At 41.3% G+C, this 23,550-nt stretch overlaps 1 protein-coding gene across 1 annotated transcript in view; it reads right to left on the minus strand.

Annotated features, from left to right (window-relative positions):
- tgfbr1a (transforming growth factor, beta receptor 1 a) overlaps positions 1-23,550 on the minus strand; it is a 75,980-nt gene that overhangs the window by 8,696 nt on the left and 43,734 nt on the right. The window contains 6 exon segments of the mRNA NM_001037683.2: positions 2,575-2,705; positions 4,805-4,929; positions 8,038-8,194; positions 10,705-10,872; positions 12,507-12,737; positions 16,030-16,269. Of these exon segments, the coding sequence (NP_001032772.2) occupies positions 2,575-2,705; positions 4,805-4,929; positions 8,038-8,194; positions 10,705-10,872; positions 12,507-12,737; positions 16,030-16,269 (1,052 nt within the window).

The raw sequence follows: 23,550 nt of genomic DNA on the forward strand, positions 1-23,550 counted from the left end.
CCGGCTCCCCAGCAGCGGCCTTCTGTCCAGCCGGCTCCCCTCAGGCCTTCTGTCCAGCCGGCTCTTGTCAAGTCGCCTCCAGCCCAACCGGCTCTCTACAGACCTCCTGCCTTGTTTCCCCTCACAGACTCTCCCTGGGTCGTACCCCTGCTCCTCCCTGGTGTTCCCCTCTTCCACCCTGGATGGATCCTCCGGCTTCACCCTGGTTCCCTGTCGGGGCTCCCGACCCGCTGAACCCACCCTGGACTGTCCCTCCTGATCCTCCCTGGTTTTGCCCTCCCATCCCTCCCTTGTTTGTCTTGTTGGGTCTGACTTGGCTCCCCTCCCTCACCCCCTTCATGTCTTGCCTGTTCACCTCCCTGTCTTGTGTTTGTTGATGTTGCCTGTTTTGTTGTCTTGTGGTGTTTCTTGTCTGTCTTGTACCTTGTTGGATGTTCCCTTTAGGGACGCCAGGTGGCGTCCCTTTTGGGGGGGGGTAGTGTCAGGGTTCTGCCACTCTGATCTTGTAAATTCTTGTTTTGGTGGCAGATCTCGGACACTACTCGTGTCTGGTCCTGTTTCTGTCTCTGTGTGCGCGCACGCCGTCGTTGGTGTACGCAGAGTGTGCGCGCTCCTGCTTGACGCGGCCGTGCGCGCGCTCTGCGTCCCTCAGACGCGTGCGCTCTTGTACTCGTGTTTGTGTTTTCGTCTGTCAGCAGCATGGTGTTTCATTCCCAGCGTCTCAGTCTTGTTGGTTTCGGTTTTGGTCGGCGCTGGGATGAAGCATGCATGCTGCATGTGTGAGCGCACGGTGAGTTTTCATTCATCGTGTGCTCGTGTCTTGCGTCTTTTGTCAAAGCACGTGGCTCGGTGTTTACATTGTGGTCACGTGCTTTTGTCGTGTGCTTCAGTGTTGTGTTATGTGAGCGCATGGCTTGTATGGTCTCTCTGTGTCATGCGCTCTCCCGTCTATTGTCTTGTCCCACCCACCTTGTTACCTTGTTTGTAATTATTATTTTCACCTGTCCGCCTGTCTGTTTATTGGTTTGTCTTTCCTATTTATTCTCCTAGTGTGCTCTGTTCTGTGCTGGTCCGTTATTGATTGTTCCCTTCCCTGTTGCTGATTTCCATTCTACAACAGCGGTTTAAAGTATTGTCTTGAAAAGTTCCAGATCTTGTCTAGTTGAGTGTGTAATATAATGTTGTGTTTTTCCCCACATGGGGAGATTTGAGTTTTGTTTTTGTTTTATTTTTTCATTAAATTCTTCATTTCCTGCATTTGGGTCCTCGCCTCTTCATCAACCCCATACCCTGACAGTGGATTGTCCTGTCTCTACAGATTTGGTAAGTGAGCGACCAGTGCTCTTTGTTTATTCAGTTCGTATTTTATTCGTATCAAACAAACTATTGCACCAGTGTAAACAAGTTAGCACTAACAGTTACAACCAAACTATAACCTCGTATTGGATTTTGTGACCGGAATAACACACGCGGCTTTCTGACACTACCTGCCGTGTGCATCTAAGTTTCCGGGAAATGCTGAGTTTTTTTTTTCTCTCATTCGCCGTGCGGTATCAAACATTGCATGAAAAATACACGCTTAGAGCAGCTCCTCGAATCAAATATCACGTTTGTTGGGAGGGACATGAATGAATTCCCTGAATGAAAGAGCCAAACTGCAGTTAAAGTCCACCATTTAATAATTTGCCAAATAATTCGACTACAGATGTCCATGTAAACACAGTCACATTGTCCGCTGTGGTTGTGTGTTTTGACTCTGAAATTCAGCGCGCCCAAATAGACACTCCCACACCAAGCCTCATTTCTTCCTCCGACACTCCCCCCTAAACAGAGCTGGACACGCCCGCTTTTTTGGCTTTTTCCAAAGTAGAGGTGTGAAAACACCCTGCTGAAACGAGGGGGTTTCATGGCCCTTTAATGTGCATGTGCTCATGTTTCAGGAGGTGTGGCTTAGGACAGCAGGGGAGGGACTGTTTCAAAGATATTATGCTAACCGGTTAGCATTTTGGCAGCTACTGCACCTTTAAAAAAATCATGAACAATTATAAAAATAAAAATAATAATGCGATTAAAAACCTGACATTCAACATAAGTTACGAAAATGCCAAACACTTGATAGCATAGCATAGAGTCCCAGTGTTTCATCCAGAATATCATTTACAGCCTGATCTAATAAACCTGTTCTCTGCATCTGCTTTTCCCCAAATAACAACTTACAAAGTGTGGAAATCAGAGAACAGCCATTTAATATCGGCCGGCACTGTCATCAAACATGTCTTTTCTACAAGGGCAAGCTGAAAGAGCTCTACAAACAGATAGTTAGATTAGAGGCTTTTTAGGACAGCAAATTGAATGTAATCGAATCTTCCCTTTCATAGCAGTCAAAAGCGCATCAAGACTGAGTGAGGAAAGAGTGGTGTCTCCAATTATGCTGATAGCGATTGAAGAGACACGAGAGGGAATGCAATCAAATGGAGATCAACGAGATGAAAAAGGAGCAGCTTTGGGCAATCGCTTCGTCTACAAATGAAATCCTCCACAGAGTGAAGAAAAAGCAAGCTGAAGGATGCTCACCTCGCAGCTCTGCCACCTGTTTGGGATGTTGGGACGCAGCTTTTGGTCACACACTACCCGCTTCATGTCCTCTACTGATGGATCCGATGGTACAAGGTCATAGTAGGGAAGCTGGTAGTCCTCATGGATGCCTGGATAAATTAGCCCACAAGAGCACACAGTAAATGAGCGTGTATATCGTTATGTAAACTGTTATCAAATGAAATCCTCATTTCTAAGAATAGTGTGTGGGCAATGTAAGGGGGCTTCAAAAGTCTGAAAACAATCTGGAAGTGAATTTTTATATATGATAATATGTGACAGGATCACAAAATTTGAATTGTCTGAAGTCTATATAGTCTTATATTTGCACAAGAACATTTTTGGCAATAATCAAAAATAAATGTATGGGTCAAAAATTTTATTCCAAAAATCTTCAAAATATAATGTAAAGATCATGTTCCACGAAGATATTTATTATTTATTTATTAAAACAAATTTTTTAAATTATTTATTTTATTTAATTTATTTTGGACAACTTTAAATTAGATTTTCTTAGTATTTAGATTTTTTTTCAGAAACTGCAGGTTCCAGATTTTAATAAATATCTGCTAAATATTGTTTTATCCTAGCCAACCAAACATCAATGAAAAGCTTATTTTGTCATCTTTCAGATAATGCATAAACTTCAATTTCAATTTCAAAACCACAGTTTTGGTCTATGCATAAAAATGACAAATTATGAAAAAAGTGATTTTACATACTTTAAAAATATGTATTTTATTGTCATTGGTAATTGATCATTATGTTTTAACATCTGCCTATGTATTAATGCTGTTATTTACTCATCAATATATAAACATATATCTTTTAAGAGTAACAATGTAACATTGCAAAGCCACTAAATTCTCTTTTTTGGGCAAAATGTCATTCAGTCTAACAAGTTATCATCATTCAGCAAAACAGATGCAGTCATGTAAAAATGTAACAACATACTTATTCTAATCTGTATAACCTAAAACATTTAATCACACTAAATTTAATTAAATGTTGAATTATTTGTGTTTCCTTAATGTCTTCCTAACACATGGTTAAAAGCAAGCAATTTAAAGTATAAAGATTTAAAATAGAAATTACTACTATTATAGCTATTATTTTGGGGCTTCACTGTCATCATTAATAAAAAAAAAAACATAATGGAAAATATAGAAATAAACAGGATACTAATGCATATACATGTACATAAAAAGCTGCATTTAATTACACCTTAGTTTTATAATGCTTAAAGGGCACCTATGATGAAAATCAACTTTTGCAAGTGGTTTGAACAGAACTATTTGTAGGTACGGTGTGTCCACTGTCACATTGGAGTAATTTGTACACAACATTTTCCTGATGTTAAAATACGATGCAATTCCCAGTGATTTTGATGCCTACTGCAACGTGACGTTGGAGTGCCCTTTTCCTGCCCACCAATTTGATTGACAGACCCCATGTTTCTATAATAACATGTATACACATGTCCATAGAACATTTTTTGCAAAGAAACTGGGATTAAAACAGGTTACAACTTTCTGTAATTTTTATAAGTTTAAAACAGAGCATGTTTGTAATAAAGACAGTAACATCGCTATGTAATTCTTAACCACTATAATCAATACGGCAGCATGGTGTCAGTAAACGCTATTATTTTTGTGTGCAAACAGCATCCGTTTGTGACTCATTGTTTCAAAAAGGCTTGAATAAAATCCACCACAAATAAATCAAATATACTTGGTATTTTTGACTAATCAGCTGTATTTCAGTTTCATCCGTGTCTGTCTCTATCACTGACTGCTGTTTATCTGATGTAATGTAGGAGAAGCAGACACGCACGTGGGAACAGTGGGCAGGGAGAAGCAGCTCATTTGCATTTAAAGTCAAACTGTACTCAAGACACCAAAATGGGCGGATTCTGGAGCTATAATGAATTATTTGATGGGTATTTTGAGCTAAAACTTTACAGACACATTCTGGAGACAACCAAAGGCTTATCTTACATCTTGTAAAATAGGTGCCCTTTCACACTTTAACCTTTTATAGACACACATACTACACTATTATATTCACACACATACTGACAGAGAAAAAGAGAGAGACAGCATTGCCATCATTAGTATGCAACTCAACAAGCAGGAAGAAAGAAAATATAAACAGCAAACTGGAAAACATATTAGTATTAGTCACTGTCAGCTTCATCCAAGTGTCCTACCTCCAATTGAACACCTGCGAGCAATCTCCCAAAACACCAGACCCAAGGCATAGATATCTGCCCTTTTAAAAGACTCAAAGTGCCTCATGTTAATGGAGTCATCCAGCACCTCAGGGGCCATATACCTGTTAACATCAGAGATTAACCTCAGATTAACAAGCCTCACACAGAGACGGACACAAACATGTTTTGGAACAAACTACAAATATTCGCTCATCAGATTTGTATAATTAAAACTGAAACAGATGTATTTAATTCAAATATAAGTAATATATGAATTGACTTTTTTCCTACTATGAAAGTCAGTGGTTACCCGTTTAAAACATTCTTCGAAATATCTTCTTTTGTGTTCAACAGAAATAAAAAGTGTTTTGAAATCATTTGAGGGTGAGTAAATGCTAAATAAATTTTCATTTTTGGGCAAACCATCCATTCAAAAAGCTTCTTTGTGTTATGTAACACAGCAGTGAGCAACAGTTGCTCAATAGGATTGCTCTACAGTGTTTTAAAGATTCAGCTGGTGGTTGTATGGTGGCCTAAAACTTGGTTTTCCTTTAGAAAGCAAGAAGACGGAGCGAGACGGTTCACTTAAGTGAGCCCCGGGGGACAGAAGGCTGTGAGGCTTTGACATTCAGAAATCACATTGGGTTATCATCACAGCAGGGGATGGCAGTGGGTGTTGTATACTGTGTGGGGGGTGTCAGTCTGTCACACCCAGGAGGAGTCTGTCTGTGTGTGGGTGTCCAGGGGGCACAGACGTGAATGGGTGCTATACTGAGAGCCTCTCGCTGTAGATGAGATGTGACGAACTCCTGTGGTGACAGCAAGACCTAAAGGACTGTCCTTTACAACACACATCTCACCCTCAGAGAGTGTCCTCAGATTCAACTCAAGACCTGCTGAGGGTCCTGCTACCTGATGGGTCAATGACAAGAAAGGCTCTCTAATAAGAAAATGAATGTGCTTTATTCTTAGAAACACTCTTGTGTTGGCTGAATATGTTTTTTTGTATCATTCTGAAAAAAAAAAATGCTTGCATGTCATGAATCTTAAAGTGTACATATTTTTGTTAAAATGTTAATAACAGGTGTACAGTACATAGAAAGAATATATGTATGTCTGGTATGTACCTCAGTGGTGAAATCAAGGTTTGGCATGTTTTCCGGTCTAGAGTTAAACTAAACTAACCAGTTTCTGTTATTCTTTCTTATTAAACAGTGGTTTGCTAAAAACAAATTGTGGCCCTTGTCTTAGAAATGAATTATTGAATGTGTATACTAAACCCTATGACCCATAAAAAAAGTTCACACCTACTTTAAATATATAGATGCAAATAAAATTTGTTAGGGTTATTTAAAAAGTAAAAGGTTATAATTATTATTATTTACAACTGTTAAAATATTTTTGGCACATTATATTTGAACTAATCTGAAATGAAACCTTGACAGTAATGGAGTTCCTATATAGCATCTCTTCTACTTTATGCAGTTTTACATGTTATTCATACCGTTTGACCTAGAGCTGATAACACATTTCCAAATATTAAGGTATTGTTATTTTTATTTTATTTATTTATCCTTTATTTTACCAGAAATTTCCCATTGAGATATGCATCTCTTCTACATAGGGAATCTTGGCCAAAATGGCAGCACAAAAAGTTTCAGATACAAAAACACACATTTGTAAAATATCACAAAATAAAATTTACACAAAACATTGACAAAATGATTCCAGGTAAGACTTCAAACTATTTTTAAAAACATTTAGAGATGGAATTGTTTCTACATTGATAACATTGCATTTCATTCCATAATGTAGGGCCAAAGGAGGAAAATGTTGTTTTACCAAACTCTGTACACACTCTAGGAACAGTTAAATGTAATTTATAAAGATTTATGTAATTTATGTAAGAATGTTGTGTACTATGATTACAAGTATAATATGACAAAAGTTTTCAGATATAATAAGATGACAATTTATCCAATAATGTCCTAGTGGTGTATAGAAGCATGTGCATTTTTTTCCTTTAGTGCAGGGAAAACCATCCAACCATTTTGTTCAAAATACAATGATGGGTATGTGAAGATGCATTCATCACAACTCAACAGCATGATATACTATCTGGCTTTTTTAATGATGACAAGTTTGCATGCATATAAACTACATCCCCATAATCCATCACTGAAAGGAAACAGCTTTGGATAATACTTTTTCTTGCTTTGAGAGGAAGGCACTACTTAATATGAAAAAGAAGACTCAATTTAGGCCTGAGCTTCTTTACAAAACTTGAATTATTATTGGGATCCAACTGTTTATCAAGCCATATCCCCAAATATTTAGAACTGTTTACTCTTTCAATACAGTCCCCCTCCAGGGTTAAGATTGGTGAAACCTTCATTTTCGTACGATTACAATTAAAAGCCATTTATTTAGATTTTTTTGCATTAAAACCAACTTCAACTTTAGTAGTGAAAGTTGCAATAACCGAAATAAATAAATATGTATAAATGTGTATTTTTATTAAGCAATAAATATGCATTTTAATGCATAAAAATAAAATGATAGTAATAAGAATTGTAATAATTTTTTGATTATCTCAAAGTAATTAAATAAGGGATGAAAACCAAAAAAACAAAACACTATTTTACCCTTAAACTACAGAAAATTTACTTTTGTTATTTTTTTGCTTTTATTGCACATTGCAAATAAACAAACCACACATAAAAATATTGCCATAACTAAATTGATATCAATATAATAAATATGATAATATATAAATAACAAACAATGCATAAATAAAATTTAAAAAACAAAAACAGAGTAACTTCTATCTGGGCTATTATTAGGCATGGGGTCAAAAATGGCTTGTTATGTCACTTCCATTTTTTTTTTTTTTACTCTACTTCAAAAGACAATACAAAGTTGACAGGAAAGTAGAAAGTAGGTGTGAGAGTGACGTTACGTCACAAACACACACAAAAAAAAGCCATAAAGTGCTGTCTTATGAAACCGCACACATTCAGTAGCCTCTGTCAAATCTCACGCTAGCTTGAATCGTAGAGTGCTTCACAACACTAATATTCACAGGCACACAAAGAGCCCTCAGCTCAAGCAAACACTCAGTTATAAGCCATATCTCTGCACACAGGAATACAAATGTGGGAAAGCGCGTGTCTGCAGACAGGATCTAGACATTCGTCGCTGTGAATGGTGCCGAATGATGAATTACTGACCTTTTTGTGCCCACTCTGTGATTGGGTGCAATATCAATGGTGTCTGTGGCAGAGTCGTGGCGCACAGCCAGTCCAAGGTCAGCGATACAGCAGGTCCCATTCTTCTTCACTAAGATGTTTTTGGATTTCAGATCACGATGGGCAATGGCAGGCTTACCTGAAGATTGAACATGACATGGTACAGCATGTCAACTTTAAATCAATTTTTGAAAGCTTGCTTCTCTGAATATGAAGGAAAACTTTGAGAACCTTGACTGTTCCACCATAATTGAGTTTTTCTCTTAAAGTGCCACTAGGAGGCTTTTTAGTGAAATGCCCACCACGGTTTATCAACAATATAGTAGTCAGAGTGCATCGCTCTTGTTTTTCCCAGGGGTCTCCCATATTTTAGACCCCTCTCCCGCCACCCTCCCGTTTTGCTATTTATCTGGAAAACTCCCATAATTTCCATTGTAAGCGTGTAGTTACTGAAGCACTCGTCAGAAAAATTAGGACTATAATGCTGAGGTATTTTTGCAAAAATAAACCTCAACCACTGACTCTTCACAGTTTCATCTTAACACTAACTTACCCCTCACGCTTCCAATAATATCCAGCTGAGCACAGCATCTTCATGGCTTGATTCAAACAGGATTCTTAGCTACTGTTTGTGGGCGGAGCCACAGGTTTTAATTTTCCTGGGTTTGCGTGCACAACAAATGGGCGGGGCTTAAGTTTTGTATTGACGTCACGCTAAAACAGCTAAAGAACTCGTTATCAATACGATTCATTAGAAGAACTCATTTGAAAACTCTTTTATTAATGAATCAATAGTTTTAAAAACTGCACTTTTAGATTTAAGCCTTAGCTGGATTTTTCACTTCACTTAGAGCTGTGTTACACGCTACATGCAAGGTAATTTTTCAAAAACCCATGATAAGCGTTCTTTAAGGGCATATGCATAATAGGACTCTTAGTGATGAATGGCATATTGGTATTAGAAGATAAATGCTTATTTTTAAGCAGTTATCATTATTAAGTTATTAGTATTTGCTTGATAAGAAAACAAATGATCAAATGATTAGATAAGGATTATTTTAGATGTTTCATCCACAAGGGTTTTGACTGCTGTCCACATGAAGTGACATTTTGCACACAACAGATGCTCAATTTAGAAGTGTTTAGGCAAAAGGAAAGACAAGATGTCAATAGTGTGGGTATTTTTCACCATAGAAACTTCAGACTTAAGAATTGCTATTTGTAAACAGGTAACAAATGTATATCATTTGAAAATAGAATCATTTTACAAGACCCCTAGGGTTATAGATTGTATAGGCTTAATTTTAACTTACAAACTGTTCATGGTTCTGCACCTGATTATATATGTGACCTAATATTAACCTCCTCATCCTCTCGCAATCTAAGTTCTACTTCGGGGCTCACCTTGTATCAGCCCCGTTGCAAACTTAGCAGCATGGGAGGCAGGGCTTTCTCTTATCCTGTGCCTAAATTGTGGTGTGCTCTCCCCACAAACATCAGAAACGTCAGTTCCCTGGACTGTTTTAAGAAACTTCTTAAAACACATCCTTTATTATTGCTTATAACTTATGAGGCCTTCTTTTAATATGTATATTTTTATCATTATTATCATTCTTACTTTTTTGTGTATTTCATGTTCTTCTGTGTGTTGATGCTCTTGTTAGCGCTTTGAGTTTGAGAAAAGCGCAATATAAATAAAATGTATTATTAAAGAGTTTTTATTTTTAATTTATAAGTTTTTCATTTTTTTTATGCGTTCAGCCAATCTCCAGCTCTGGCGACACTTTTTAGCTTAGCTTAGCATAGATAGTTTAATTGGATTAGACCATTAGCATCTTGCTCAAAAGAGAAAAAAGAAAAAAAAAGAGTTATGAATATTTTCCAATTTAAAACTTGACTCTTGTGCAGTTATTAAGACTGACAATATGGGAACTATACTCTGATTTTGGAGCGTTATTCAGGGAACTTTGCTGCCATACCATGGCTGCAGCAGGTGCAATGATATTATTAAGCACCTGAAAATAGTCCCTGGCTAGGTAACTAGGTAACAAGGTAAACAGCACAATATAATTGCTTTTGCTGCAGCCATGGTACGGCAGAACATTTCCTTAAGTATTACAATAAAATGATTAATAAATGAGATGTATCTGATTTAAATATATGAACTTGGTTCACCTAGGCATCCATATTACGTGCATTAAAGGCCAAACCCCTGATAGTCAATGTATAATTCACACATTGACTATAAGAATTACACTAATCAGAACAGACTGATACATCTGTCTAATAAGAGCTGAGTAGACTACAGGAATTTAAGTGTTAAGAGAGACTGGATTCTGAGTAAAGCACTGTAAGAAAAGAGTTGATACTGAAAATTAAAACTGTTTTTTATACCTTGGATAGATATAAATCTATTATGAGAGGCACCTTTTAAAAAGAATAATAAGAACACTTAAAAAAACGAATCACCTGATTATAACTTCACATACCTTTATATAGACCTTTATAACTTCACATAAAACATCACAAATAAACATTGTGAAGGAACCGTGTAGCACCACAAATTTGGATATGAAAACATGTTAATTTTCATGTAAATATTATTATGTGTCAGGAAGAATAAAAAGTGATGTGAGTGTTGTGACTCACCCTGAGTACCCACAATCTCCATATGCAGATGAGCCAGACCACTGGCGGTGGACAGAGACAGCTTGATCATGCCCTCCACCGTGACCGTGTACCTGTTCAGGTAGTCAAAGAGAGAGCCGTGCTCATGGTAATCAGATACCAGCCACAGCTGAGTCCATGTTCCGTTATCTGATATGCAGAAAGAGAGAGAGGAAGATGAACCAGTGAATGCTGTGCTTGGAGGAATGACAAACTTTCACATATATCAACATAAAAATGTACAGCTAAACTGATAGAAAAACACTCAGTTCCTTTTTTTAAAAATTGTACTATACATAATGAGCGGGTAAATGATGCTATTAGCATTGCAAAGTTCTTCATTTATTAAAAAAATACCATAGTGTGGATGAAGAGATTTTTTTTAAAAACAAAACCATGATTCTCAAATGAAGTAGAGTAGATGTGTCCATTAGCTCAACATTGATTCAGTGTATTGAATCAACTTTGAATGTTTCAATGCACATTAGTTCTGAAGTGAACTCAGTTTAACTGCAGTGCAGCCTCCCTGTTGATTTCCTCTTGAAGAATACAAATAAAATATTGGAAAATGTTGTAAAAACAGCAGGGGACTGATGCTGGTTTCTAAAGGACAATGCCAATGGCAAAATCTAAGTTGGATTAAAGGGTGATTGATATTCATTTTCTTGTCGGCTTTTATTAATAAATTTCCCATTATTAATCAGTGGTCGCCACAGAGGAATGAACTGCCAACTTATCCAGCATATGTTTTATGCAGCAGATGCCCCTCCAGCTGCAACCCAACACTAGGAAACACCCATACACTTTTACATTCACACACATACACTATGGCCAATTTATCTTGATCAATTCCCCTATAGTGCATGTCTTTGGACTGTGGGGAAATCGGAGCACCCAGAGGAAACCCACGCAAAAACAGGGAAAACATGTAAACTCCCAACAGAAAATGCCAACTGACCAAGCTGAGGCTCTAACCAGTGACCTTCTTACTGTGAGGCGATTGTGCTAGCCACTGCGCCATCTTGCTGCCCTGGATGTGTTATAATTAAGTAAATGACAACAAAAACTGTTAAAAAAAATCAATTTTCAAAGCCTGTTTTACAGAATTTTTCTTCAAAAAGCTGTACAAATAATTGACAACTTGTCATAAAAATTGAAAATGAACACACCTACCATAGTCTTTCAGCAATACAAAGAATACAGTTATTTTGAACAACAATTGCTTTCTTTATTGCATTTCTTTGTTTACTTGTTTATTATAATGTAAACTAATATATAATTATATTTTAACTATTTGATTTAAACTATTTTTATTAACAGCATAAAAAGTAATGTTACAAATTATTGCAAAACATATTTTAACAACAATGATAAAAATATATTTTTTTTAATTATTAAAAAGTTTAATTAAAAATATATATATTTTAAATAATTATTAAAAAATATATAAAAACATTATAAAAATTATCAAAAAATGTATAAAATAATTAATATAAAAATGATTAGAAATGTAAAATTAAATTTAAAATATATACAAGTATTACACTTATTAAATTAGTATCATTATTTAAAATAAATGTTATTAAAAAAAATAAAATAAAAAATTACAAAAAATTATTACAATTATTGAAACTTCTAAAAATACAGCATAAGCAGCTAGATAAAAGATTTGGCATTGAACTGTTACTCAGTGAGTGTGAATATTACCTTCAAGATGAGCAAATGTGAAACACTATCCACACAAACACACTGAACTGAACTCACTGCTTTCACTGTTGTCTGACCTTTGTTGTCTGCAGCAATAAAGCCCAGGATGTTCTCATGACGGAGCATGACAGTCTGGTAGATTTCTGCCTCGCGGAACCAAGAGCGCTCCTCTCTGGAGGAGAATATCTTCACCGCCACCTCCTCTCCACGCCAGCGGCCTCTCCACACCTCTCCAAAACGGCCCTTCCCAATGCTCTCTTGGAGGATGATGGTCCTGGCGATGGTCCGTTGCACTAGCAGAGGCAAACCTGAAGACCACAAGAAAAAAATACTCCACTCAAGCTCACTGTGTTTGTTCTAATTTATATTTAGTTATAATTATAAAGATGCATTTTGTCCTCAAAAAAGTGTAGTTACAATATCTGCCAGCAGAGCATAAGAGAGCCACGCAAACAAGCCAAATCTTCAAATTTATGCACAATTTTTGATAGGAGATTGTGACAGTCCTGCTTAAAGGAGCTGAAAAACAAACATTCGATCAAAGGCACTGCCAAATTTAGCGTTCCTTGGCTTAGACAAAAGAGCTTCTGGACTAAAGAAAAACCTACAATGAATTCAACTTGGAGTGAGGCTCCGAACACACTGGAAGCAATAAACTGTTGATTTACACATCCTCAATTGTTCCCAACGGGCACTGAAGGCAAAGTTATGGAAATTAAATTGGCCTGAGCGCACTTTGGGATTTATGATTGGGTTTACAGGGAAAACAACTAGCAAATACAAGCAAATTAAAAAGGATTTGATGAGTTGATGGGATCTTTGCATATCAAATGGGAATAATTATGTTTTTTTTTACTTTCTTAAGTGCGGAAATATGCTGTTTGTGCATGAAAATTATGTGCAAAGTTACAAAGCAAAGGGACTAATATTACTCCAAAGAGAGTAATCCGTAAACAGCTTTTCTGAACTCCTTTTAACGCCTTGATTGTTTGCATCTGGGAATGCTACAATATCCATCAATTTACAAATCTCTTAACAGGCAAATGCCAATAAAAAGATAAGAGTTTTTGTTTTGTTGTTCCTTTTAAAGAAAGTAGCAGGTGGCAGCAGCTCATTTGCATTTAAAGAGAGACACATAAAAACAACACAATCCCCTTCCACAAAAAAAATTGGGATTTGCAGTTTGAATTAGGGATGCAGTGGTTCTCTGTAAAAAAAAACATATTTTCCCGTTGTCCTCCCACGGTTTGGTGTGCCCTGTGATCCGCAGTTCTGAATATATGCATTATTAATATTGGTTTGTTAATAAAACAACTGCAAAAAAAGCATTTCCGCCATTGTACACTTCCGAATACCTTCCACATACATAGCACGTGTGAAGGCCTGTCCAATCACCTCTTAGTATGTAAATCTGTTGTTTACATACTAAGAGGTGATCACACCTGATCACACCCGCTATTCACTCTGTTTACCCGCTGTCTGCTAAGCACAGTTTTTAGTTTTCCGAACGCTGAATCATAACAATCTGGTAACACAATTATATAGAAATCATAAATAAAAGTTTGTTGCTGCCTTGGTAATGCAAGCATAATGTAAACAGAGGTAATCAATTATTGTTCAATTATTAAGATGTATTGACAATTATTTTCTGCATAATTGGTTGAAACTGTTAAGTTGAGATGTTTTTCTCTTTATTTTTTATCAGGCAATTTATTTGAACATACAATTTTCAAAATGCCCTACTTTTAATTAAAATCATTTATTTTAAATGTTTAATTAATTAATTTTATTTTATTAAAATTATTATTATTTTTTTTTTTTCATTTGTGTGAGCTGTTGCATTGTCAGGTGTTTGTTACCCAATAATTATGTTTCAAGAGTTCCCACTTAGATATGCTTAGCATTTAAAGATTTTTTGGCATGTTGTCCCAGGAGAGAACCCTGAGCTCGGAGATATTTGAGTCCAGGGCTCCCGCCTGGTCAATAAGCATATCAGGGGATCCGAGATCAGGTAGGTCTAGATAGCTTCCCCCTTAGAAAAAGGGGGGAAAAGGAGGAGATGGGGTGGAAGGGGGGATTCTTCCAATACGAAGATAGAGCAGTGAGGAGAAAATTATCCATTTATAGTAAGCTAGGATCACTCTGATTGGATTGTTGCTGATTACAGATGATTGGCCAGCAGTGCTCAATCATATCACGTGCTCCTCTCGAAATTAGCTTATGAAACTTCACTTATTGTTCTTTGAATTGACCTGTAGACATTTTTTTCTAAGCATAGCACAAACCGTATCATACCGAAACTGTGACCCTAAAACCGTGATACATACCAAACCGTGTGTGGATTGAATTGTTGCACCCCTAGTTGGAATGTGTTATATTTATAGACTAATAAAATATTCATTTTAATTGTTCTTAAATTTTATACTGCCTCTTAAAATAAAGATTTCAATTTGTGTCTCAGAACACAGCAGTTTCAGTCCTAAATTAATCAGTTTTGAATAGAAATGATTTGGGAAAATAGCTTAATTACACAATCTTTTAAGACTGTCACTTGTCTCATTTCTAAAGAATCAGCCGTTTTAAATGAATAGTTTGGATGAATGATGGTGTCTACTGGTGGTTTTAGTTTCATATTTAATACACTGCCCTGCAAAAGTCTTGCCGTCGATTGCAGTTGTAATTGTCACAAATAATAATTTGACTTCTAGTTGATCATTTGGAAAAGTGGCAGAAGGTAGATTTTTCTGATGAATCATCTGTTGGCAACATCAACAGCCTGAGGTATCAAGACATTTGTACTGCCCATTGCAATACAAACTCAAAAGAGGGAAATTTCTTCAGCAGGATAGCGCTCCTTCTCATACTTCAGCCTCCGCATCAAAGTTCCTAAAAGCAAAAAAGGTCAAGGTGCTCCAGGATTGGCCAGCCCAGTCACCACACATGAATATTATTGTGCCTGTCTGGGGTAAGATGAAGGACGAGGCAAGAACGCCTGCAAGAACGCTTTCTTTGCCATTCCAGATGACTTTATTAATAAGTTATTTGAGTCATTGCAGAGATGTATGGATGCAGTCCTCCTTGCTCATTAATATTGTGAGTCATACACAATATGAATTCTTTTTCCACTGCACCATGACTTTATATTCTATACTGTGCATTATTTCTGTTAAGTGACAAGACTTTTGTCTTAGCACAGTCAGACCTTACTGTCCTGATTAAATAATTAAGAATCATGGCGTGATCATATTTTATTTTGGTAAAATATTAACAATGTAGAGGCCTTTGCCTGTCATATAAGCCACCTCTGATACCAAATCATCAACTAGAAGTCAAGTTATTATTTGTTGTTCCAAAAACTTGCATAGGCAACAAGACTTTTGTCAGGCAGTGTAGATTTATTAATACATCACAGATTCAAACCAGCCAAGGTTCTGGCACAAAGAGTGAAATATTGCATTGCAAATTAGTGCTATGGAACACAATTTAGTTTCCAATATCCCACATCTCTAATTTAAACATAATGTGTGGGAAAAATGTTTAAATAGAAAAAAGGCTAATTTTTAGTAAGATTATAAAAGTCTAAGCTGTAATATACAGTACCTGAGCCTGATCCAGAGGTGGTCATGTCATAGATGAGGTCCTTAAGTGTGGTGCCATCAGCAAGGAATGGGTGGTCCATAGTAGGGTCTTCTTCACTTGGCACACGATGGTGGATGATTGAGCGATTATGGCACATGTAGAAAAGCAGCACCAGCACAAAGCTCAGCACACAGATGGGGACAGCAATCATTGCGGCCAAGGCTATGGGACTCATAGACTGGGGTTCAGCTTCAGGCAACTCTGAAACAGGTAGAATCAAAGCACACATTTTAGGCTTTAAGCTAAGAGTGCGCCGTCTGGTATTTTATGGATTTTGTTCTTACATGTAAAAATTGTTATAATAAAACAGTAGTCACAGACTTTTAAAATAAATTTCATATAATTAAAATAAAAATATTTTTTAATTTAACATTTATGAATATACTGCCATTATGATTTATTTCAACATCATGAGTAGCAGAGAGCCTCATCAACTGTATTCAATCAATCACATAATATCCTTTGGGTTAGTTCTTGATTTATTAGGGGTCTCCACAGCAGAATGAACCTCTAGTTCCCCTTCGGGGGGAACTTCAGCACTATAAGTGGATTTGATTGTAAAATCCACGCATTGGGAGGTTCGGTTCAGAAGCTACTCGTCTGAAAGAGTATTGAACGGGCCAATTAAGAATGAATTGGCAGCGCAAGCCTGCGCAGGTGAGCGGCATAAGCAATCAACTGAGTATATAAGCTCACCTGGCGCCAGCAGACGCTATCCTTTTCGCTTCAGAGACTTTCTGATCGAGTCGATGAGGGTTCCTCCTGCTGTGACCAGCGATTCTGAGCGAACGAGAGCATTCTCCCGGTCCAGAGTGTGTACACGCAGTGGCAGACGGTCGAGCTGGGTTTCTCCCTTGCCTGGCGTTCTTTGGGTCCGGTCCTCCAGAGCGGTGCGTATAAAGTTGCAAACTTCACAGAAAGAGCAACACAGTCGTGCAGCACGTCCTTATCAGGACGGCGCTCCGACTGTGCGTTTCTGGATGCGGTGGTTTCCTGTCCTCGGATGATGGGCGCGGGCACTGCGTTACATGTCTGGGGGTCCAGCATGTTAATGCGCTGCTCGCGGGCAGTTCATGTCGTCATTGCGATGCCATGACTGTTGCGCAAGATCGCGGTTAGCCTTTGCAAAAGGGCGAACCACCCCAGTTGTCCCCTGCTCTGCAGCGGGCACTCGGGCAGATCTGAGGGTTTCAGCTAGAGATAATCCGCGTGATTACGGATTATCGGGCTTCGGGCTGGTGAGCGCTGTCACTACGGATCCTGAAACGGACATGTTAGCCGTGCTTTCCCGGGCTGCTTCGGCCGTGGGTTGGAGATGGTTTATCCCCCAGCTCCGCGGCCGGACCGACTAGAGGGGCGTTCCCTTCTTCCCGGAGGTGCACAGTAGGCTCACGCGGTCTTGTAAAGCACTTTTTTTCTGCTCGTGCTGCGTGTTCCTCCACCCTAACCACTCTTGACGGTGAAACAGCCAGGGGGTATGTGGCGATTCCTCAGGTTGAGTGCGCGATGGCGGTAAATCCGCGCGGCGCCTCTTCTTGGCGGGGTCCGCCTCGTCTCCCATCCAAAGCCTGTAAGTTATCTACCTCCCTCGGAGCTAGAGCTTACATAGCTGCGGGCCAGGCTGCTTCCGCCTTGCATGCGATAGCCACCTACCAGCGCTACCAAGCGCAGGCGCTGGCCGAGCTGCACGAGGGTGGGTCCAGCCCAGGCTTACGAGCTTCGCACCGCCGCCGACTTAGCTCTTCGGACTACTGAGTCCGCTGCGTGTGCGTTGGGGAGGACGATGTCCACATTAGTGGTCCAGGAGCGCCACCCCTGGCTGATATGCGCAAAGTCGACAAAGTCTGCTTTCTTGACTTTCCCATATCCCCAGCCAGGTTCGGCGACACTGTCTGTGAATTCACCCAGGAATTCAAGGCGGTGAGAGAGCAGTTGGTGGGTGATGTCTTATCGGCAGTCCGTAGCCCGCTCCGCCCGCCGTGCCATTCATACCTGCTCCTCGCCGAAGGCGCCCGCCTATAAGAGCTGCTCCGCCCCCGCACACGCCTCCGGCGAAGTGAGCGCGTCGGGCACCTCGGAAGCAGGCAGCCCCCCTGCCCAGAACGCCGCTAAGTCCGGCAACGGACCGCGAAGCGCCCCTGGGACAGGCCATCTGGAGAAGAGGGAACTTGCTCTTTCCCCGCTGGAGGGCGGGGCCCCATTTCCAACGGCACTTTTTACTGCCATGAAAACATTATGAAAGGGCACTTTTCACTTCCCCAGATGTGACAGCCCGAAATCTGCCAGTCTGGGACGCTATGCTTTCTAGCTTGTAGATTCGGTGCGTTTCGCCAGTGGCTCACGAGCGCTGGGAGGACGGTCTCCTTTCTCCCACCCCTCGAGCCTCCCCTCCGGAGCTCGGGTTTGGAGTGAGAGTAAATATCTCACCTCCAGCTTTTCCGTGGTACCCGCGAGCTTCCCGGATCAGCACACCCACTCCGCGCTGCCCCACTGCTGGTACGTCAGCGATTGTAGCGATGAGTCCATTAGCGAGAGCTCTGCCTGCCTGGTTAGCGCGGGCCAGCTCTTCGCGGTGGCTCATACGCACAATCAGACTCGGCTATGCGATTCAGTTCGCGAAACGGCCCCCCAAGTCACGGGTGTGTATTCACCAGGGTCAGCCCCCTGTCCGCCCCTGTCTTGCGAGAGGAGATTGCTGTCCTCCTGGCGAAGGATGCAATCAAGCCGCTCCCTCCAGCCGAGATGGAGAGCGGGTTTTACAGCCCACGCTTCATCGTGCCCAAAAAGAGCGGTGGGTCACGGCCAATCCTAGATCTGCGCGTTTTGAACCGCTGCCTGCACAAGCTGCCGTTCAGAATGCTCACGCAGAAGCGCATCCTCCGGTGCGTTCGTCCTCTGGGTTGGTCTGCAGTATTAGACCTGATGGACGCGTATTTCCATGTCTCCACTCTTCCTCGCCACCGACAGTTTCTGCGGTTTGCGTTTGAAGGTCGAGCTTGGCAATACAAAGCCCTCCCCTTCGGGCTCTCTTCGGCTCGCGGGCATCTGCATACTCTTTCTTTACGACTGGCTGATTTTTGCCCTCTCTCGGAGCAGTTGATTATGCACAGAGACAAAGTGCTCTGGCACTTCCACCTGTGGGGGTTTCAGGTCAACCGAGAAAAGAGCAAACTCGCCCCCGTGCAGAGGATCTCTTCTCTCGGGCTGGAGCTGGACTCGGTCACCATGGCAGCGCGCTGTCTCTCACTGTCTGAGAGAGCTCGACAGTAAAATAGTGGTCCCACTGAAACTATTTCAGAGGCTCCTGGGGCATATGGCATCCGCAGCCGCTTCATGCCGCTCGGATTATTCTATATGAGACCACTTCAGCACTGGCTTCACGATCGAGTCCCCAGACGCGCATGGCACGCGCGCGCACACCGAGTCTCTGTTACTGCGCTGTGTCGCCGCGCCCTCAGCCCTTGGAGCGACCCCTCGTTCCTACAGGCCTGGGTGTCTCTAGAACAGGCGTCCAGTCTTGTTGTCGTTTCAGCAGACACTTCCAACACGGGCTGGGGGGCTGTGCGTTGCGGGCATGTGGCTGCGGACCTGTGGAAAGGTACCCAGTTGCATTGGCATATCGCCTGGAGCTTTTGGCAGTGTTCCTCGCTCTCCACCGTTTTTTTCCGGTGCTGGAGCGGCAACACGTGCTGGTCAGGACGGACAGTACGGCGGCGGTGGCGTATATCAGCCGTATAGGGGGTATGCGCTCTCGCCGCATGTCTCAGCTCGCCCGCCGTCTGCTCCTCTGGAGTCATCCGCGGCTGAAATCGCTGCACGCCATTCATATTCAGGCTAGCTCAACCGTGCAGCCGATGCGCTCTCACGGCAGCCTTGCGTCCTGGAGAATGGAGACTCCACCCCGAGTCTGTTCAGCTGATATGGGCGCGATTCGGGGAAGCCCAGATCGATCTGTTGCTTCCCCCGAGATCGCTCATTGCCAGTTGTTCTTTCCCTGACCGAGTGCTCTCGGCACGGATGCACTGGCTTACAGCTGGCCTCGGGGCACGCGCAAATACGCGTTTCCCCCAGTGAGCCTGCTCGCGCAGTTACTGTGCAAGGTCAGGGAGGACGAGGAACGGGTTGCTGGTTGCGCCCCTCTGGCTCAACCGGACCTGGATGTCAGAGCTCTCCCTCGCGATAGCCCTCCCCTGGCAGTCCCTTCGAGAGAGCACCTACTCTCTCAGGGACAGGGCACCACCTGGCACCCTCGCCGATCTTTGAAGAGATTTTAGACGCGAGGAAGACTTAGGTAACCTCCGATTGCGGTGGCTAATACCGTCACTCGGGCTAGAGCCCCCTCCCCGAGCGCGCCTATGCCCTGACGTGGAGTCTATTCACTGAATGGTGTGTCTCTCGCTGAGAAGACCCCCGTAATTTGCCAGATCAGCGTTGTGCTTTCTTTACGCCGAGAGAAGTTGGAGAGCAGGCTGTCGCCCTCCACACTCAAGGTTACGTGGCTGCCATCTCCGCTCTCATAACGCGGTGGCTGGCAGCACCGTGGGAACGCATAACCTCATCATCCGGTTCCTCAGGGGCGTTAAGAGAATTAATCCACCCCGCCCCCTCTCATGCCCTCTTAGGATCTCGCCCTCGCTACACAAGCCGCGTCAGATCCCTTCGATCCTCGACTCATTATCTTTCTGTCCCTGAAGACAGCTCTGCTGGTCGCGTTGATATCGATTAGAGGGTTGGGGACCCGGAGGCATTTTTCGGTCAGTGACTCGTGCCTGTAATTGGGCTGGCTTCTCTCACGTCCTGAGACCCCGCCCGCGATATGTGCCCAAGGTTCCTACCACTCCGTTTTAATACGAGGTAGTGAGCCTGCAAGCGCTGCCCTCGGAGGAGGCAGACCCAGCCCTTCTTATTGTCCAGTTCGCGTTTTGCGTATTATCCGGACCGCACTCAGAGTTTAGATCATCTGAGCAGCTCTTCGTCTGTTATAGCGGTCGGCAGCAGGGAAGTGCCGTACCGAAATAAGTTCCCACTAGATTGTGGATGCCTTTCTTTCACTATCAGAGCCGAGATGAGCGCGTCCCCCGAGAGCGCGTGCGCACTCCACTCGGAGCTTCGCATCCTCTCGAGCGCGCGCACGCGGCGCCCCTCTAACAGACATCTGTAGAGCTGCGGGCTGGGTGACACCCAACACATTTGCAAGGTTTTACAATCTGCGAGTGGAGCCGGTTTCCTCAAGGGTATTAGGTAACCCTTGGTGATTGAGGAAACAATTCGGTAGGGTGTTGAAACACGCTTGCTGCGCCATTTTCCCTAACACGGAGATACGTGCGCCTTTTTATCTGTCAGTAAAGTTCCCCGTCAGGTGAGCCCTGCAGATTCCTCCGTGGCCCCCAGCACTGACTCAGCGGAGGAGTCACTTGCTGGCCCACTACGTTGTAGGTCTGCCCGCTGGTCAGCCCGCGTTTTGGGTAAAGGTGCCTGCTATGCGTGATCCCCACTAGGCGATCCCATATGCTTATTCCGCCACGGTTAAGTCCCCCCCCTGGGCGGACCCGTGTCTTCCCTCCCCGCTAACCACTCTTTTGCTATGCGTACTCCCCCTTTTTAGGGCTAGTCCATATGTAAATTCTGCCATCTATCCCCCCTTGGGTAACGGATGGCCTCCGCAGCATCCTCCCTATCGGGATTGCACGCTTCCCAACGTACTGTCGTATTTTCCTAGAATTATCTAGATGCTCACGACTTCCCAAAAAATATATCTAAATCCGTAAAACTTCTGTTGAAGTAGGATAAATTAGGGCCAGGGACACGTTGGAGGACCGCGCCCCCCATGATGTGGGTGCGTCACGCTTGCTTGACTATCTCCTCATCGGGGGTGTTGGTAAGGTGCAGTCATTATGGCGCTTTCAATGGGCTCCCAATGCGTGGATTTTACAATCAAATCCACTTATAGTGCTGAAGTTCCCCCCGAAGGGGAACGTTCGAGGTTACTAAAGTAACCCTTCGTTCCCCGAGGAGGGGAACGGAAGCACTATACTCCGTCGCCATAATGACTGTCCCTTAGCTGTTGAAAGTCTCTTCAGCTTAAAAAGGATAGCGTCTGCTGGCGCCAGGTGAGCTTATATACTCAGTTGATTGCTTATGCCGCTCACCTGCGCAGGCTTGCGCTGCCAATTCATTCTTAATTGGCCCGTTCAATACTCTTTCAGACGAGTAGCTTCTGAACCGAACCTCCCAATGCGTGGATTTTACAATCAAATCCACTTATAGTGCTTCCGTTCCCCTCCTCGGGGAACGAAGGGTTACTTTAGTAACCTCGAACGTTACTCTGGTATATGTTTTATACCACAACTTATCCACTTAAGTCTTTAAATACAGTTTCTGAAAAAGGTGAGCTTCAGATTCAAGAAAGTTTTCAAAGCCACTGCTTTAAGCACACTCATACAACAAAAGTAAAACAAAAATGACCTTTCTAAACTTTACAATATAAACCACGAGATTTTGACAATTTGAACTACAAACCAGGGAAACATTTACAGAACATCTGTAACATTCATAATGGTGAGGCAAATAATGTTATTAAAAAATGTTTTGAACAATCATGATAAAGTTGATAGAAAACCTTTTTCGAATATTATCAGAATGTGAACTGTCAAGAGTCAAGACTTTTAAAAATATGTTTTGAGAACATTAATATAACATGACACTGGAACATTCTAAAATCATTTTAATAATGTTATTATAACCAAACAGCAGCGTTATTATATGATAATATATACGTTTTAATAAGAGTTATTATAAGTTAAATTAAATGTTAGGAAAACACTGTGGATGGAATGTTCTATTAACAGTTTAAATAACATTTTGAGAAGAACATTAATATAAAATTTGACAATTTTAGATTGAAAGCATTACTAGCATGTTTTGTTTTCTCTCTGATTCTACTTAAGCTGTACTAAATATGTATGATTTTTAACTAATCTGAACTAAAAGCAAAACTTTGAAAAAAATGTCAAACAGTTAAATTATTCTGTTATTAGAATTCAAAAAGTCAAGGAAGTCAAAGTGGCATAAGTGGCAAAGTGTACACAAACCGTTTCTTATTTGTCCTTTGGTAGTTTTGTTGCCAGTATTTTTAAATTCCCGTGGTGAAAAGTGGCTGAATCAACTTATGCTGACTGATTGTTTTGATCCATAACACAAACAGTTTTGAAGAAGAAAACTATTTTTTTTCCCCAATTTCTATTCTGGCATGTGGTCGGCAAACATTCTGCTGGCATAAACTGGATCACTTTAAATCCCTTTAATCAGCACAAACACCGAGTCTTCTGCCTCTGCCATCTCATTTTACTGGCTGTTTAATTTAAGAAAACTCCAGAAAATATATACTTACATGATCAATATGAACAAAAAAATAAATAATTAAAAAAAATACAATAAATGCAGGGTATATTCTGGATCATACTGAAACACATTGGAGTACTG

The sequence above is a fragment of the Danio rerio genome, chromosome 2 (genome assembly GCF_049306965.1).
Source record: "Danio rerio strain Tuebingen ecotype United States chromosome 2, GRCz12tu, whole genome shotgun sequence".
Lineage (NCBI taxonomy): Eukaryota > Metazoa > Chordata > Actinopteri > Cypriniformes > Danionidae > Danio > Danio rerio.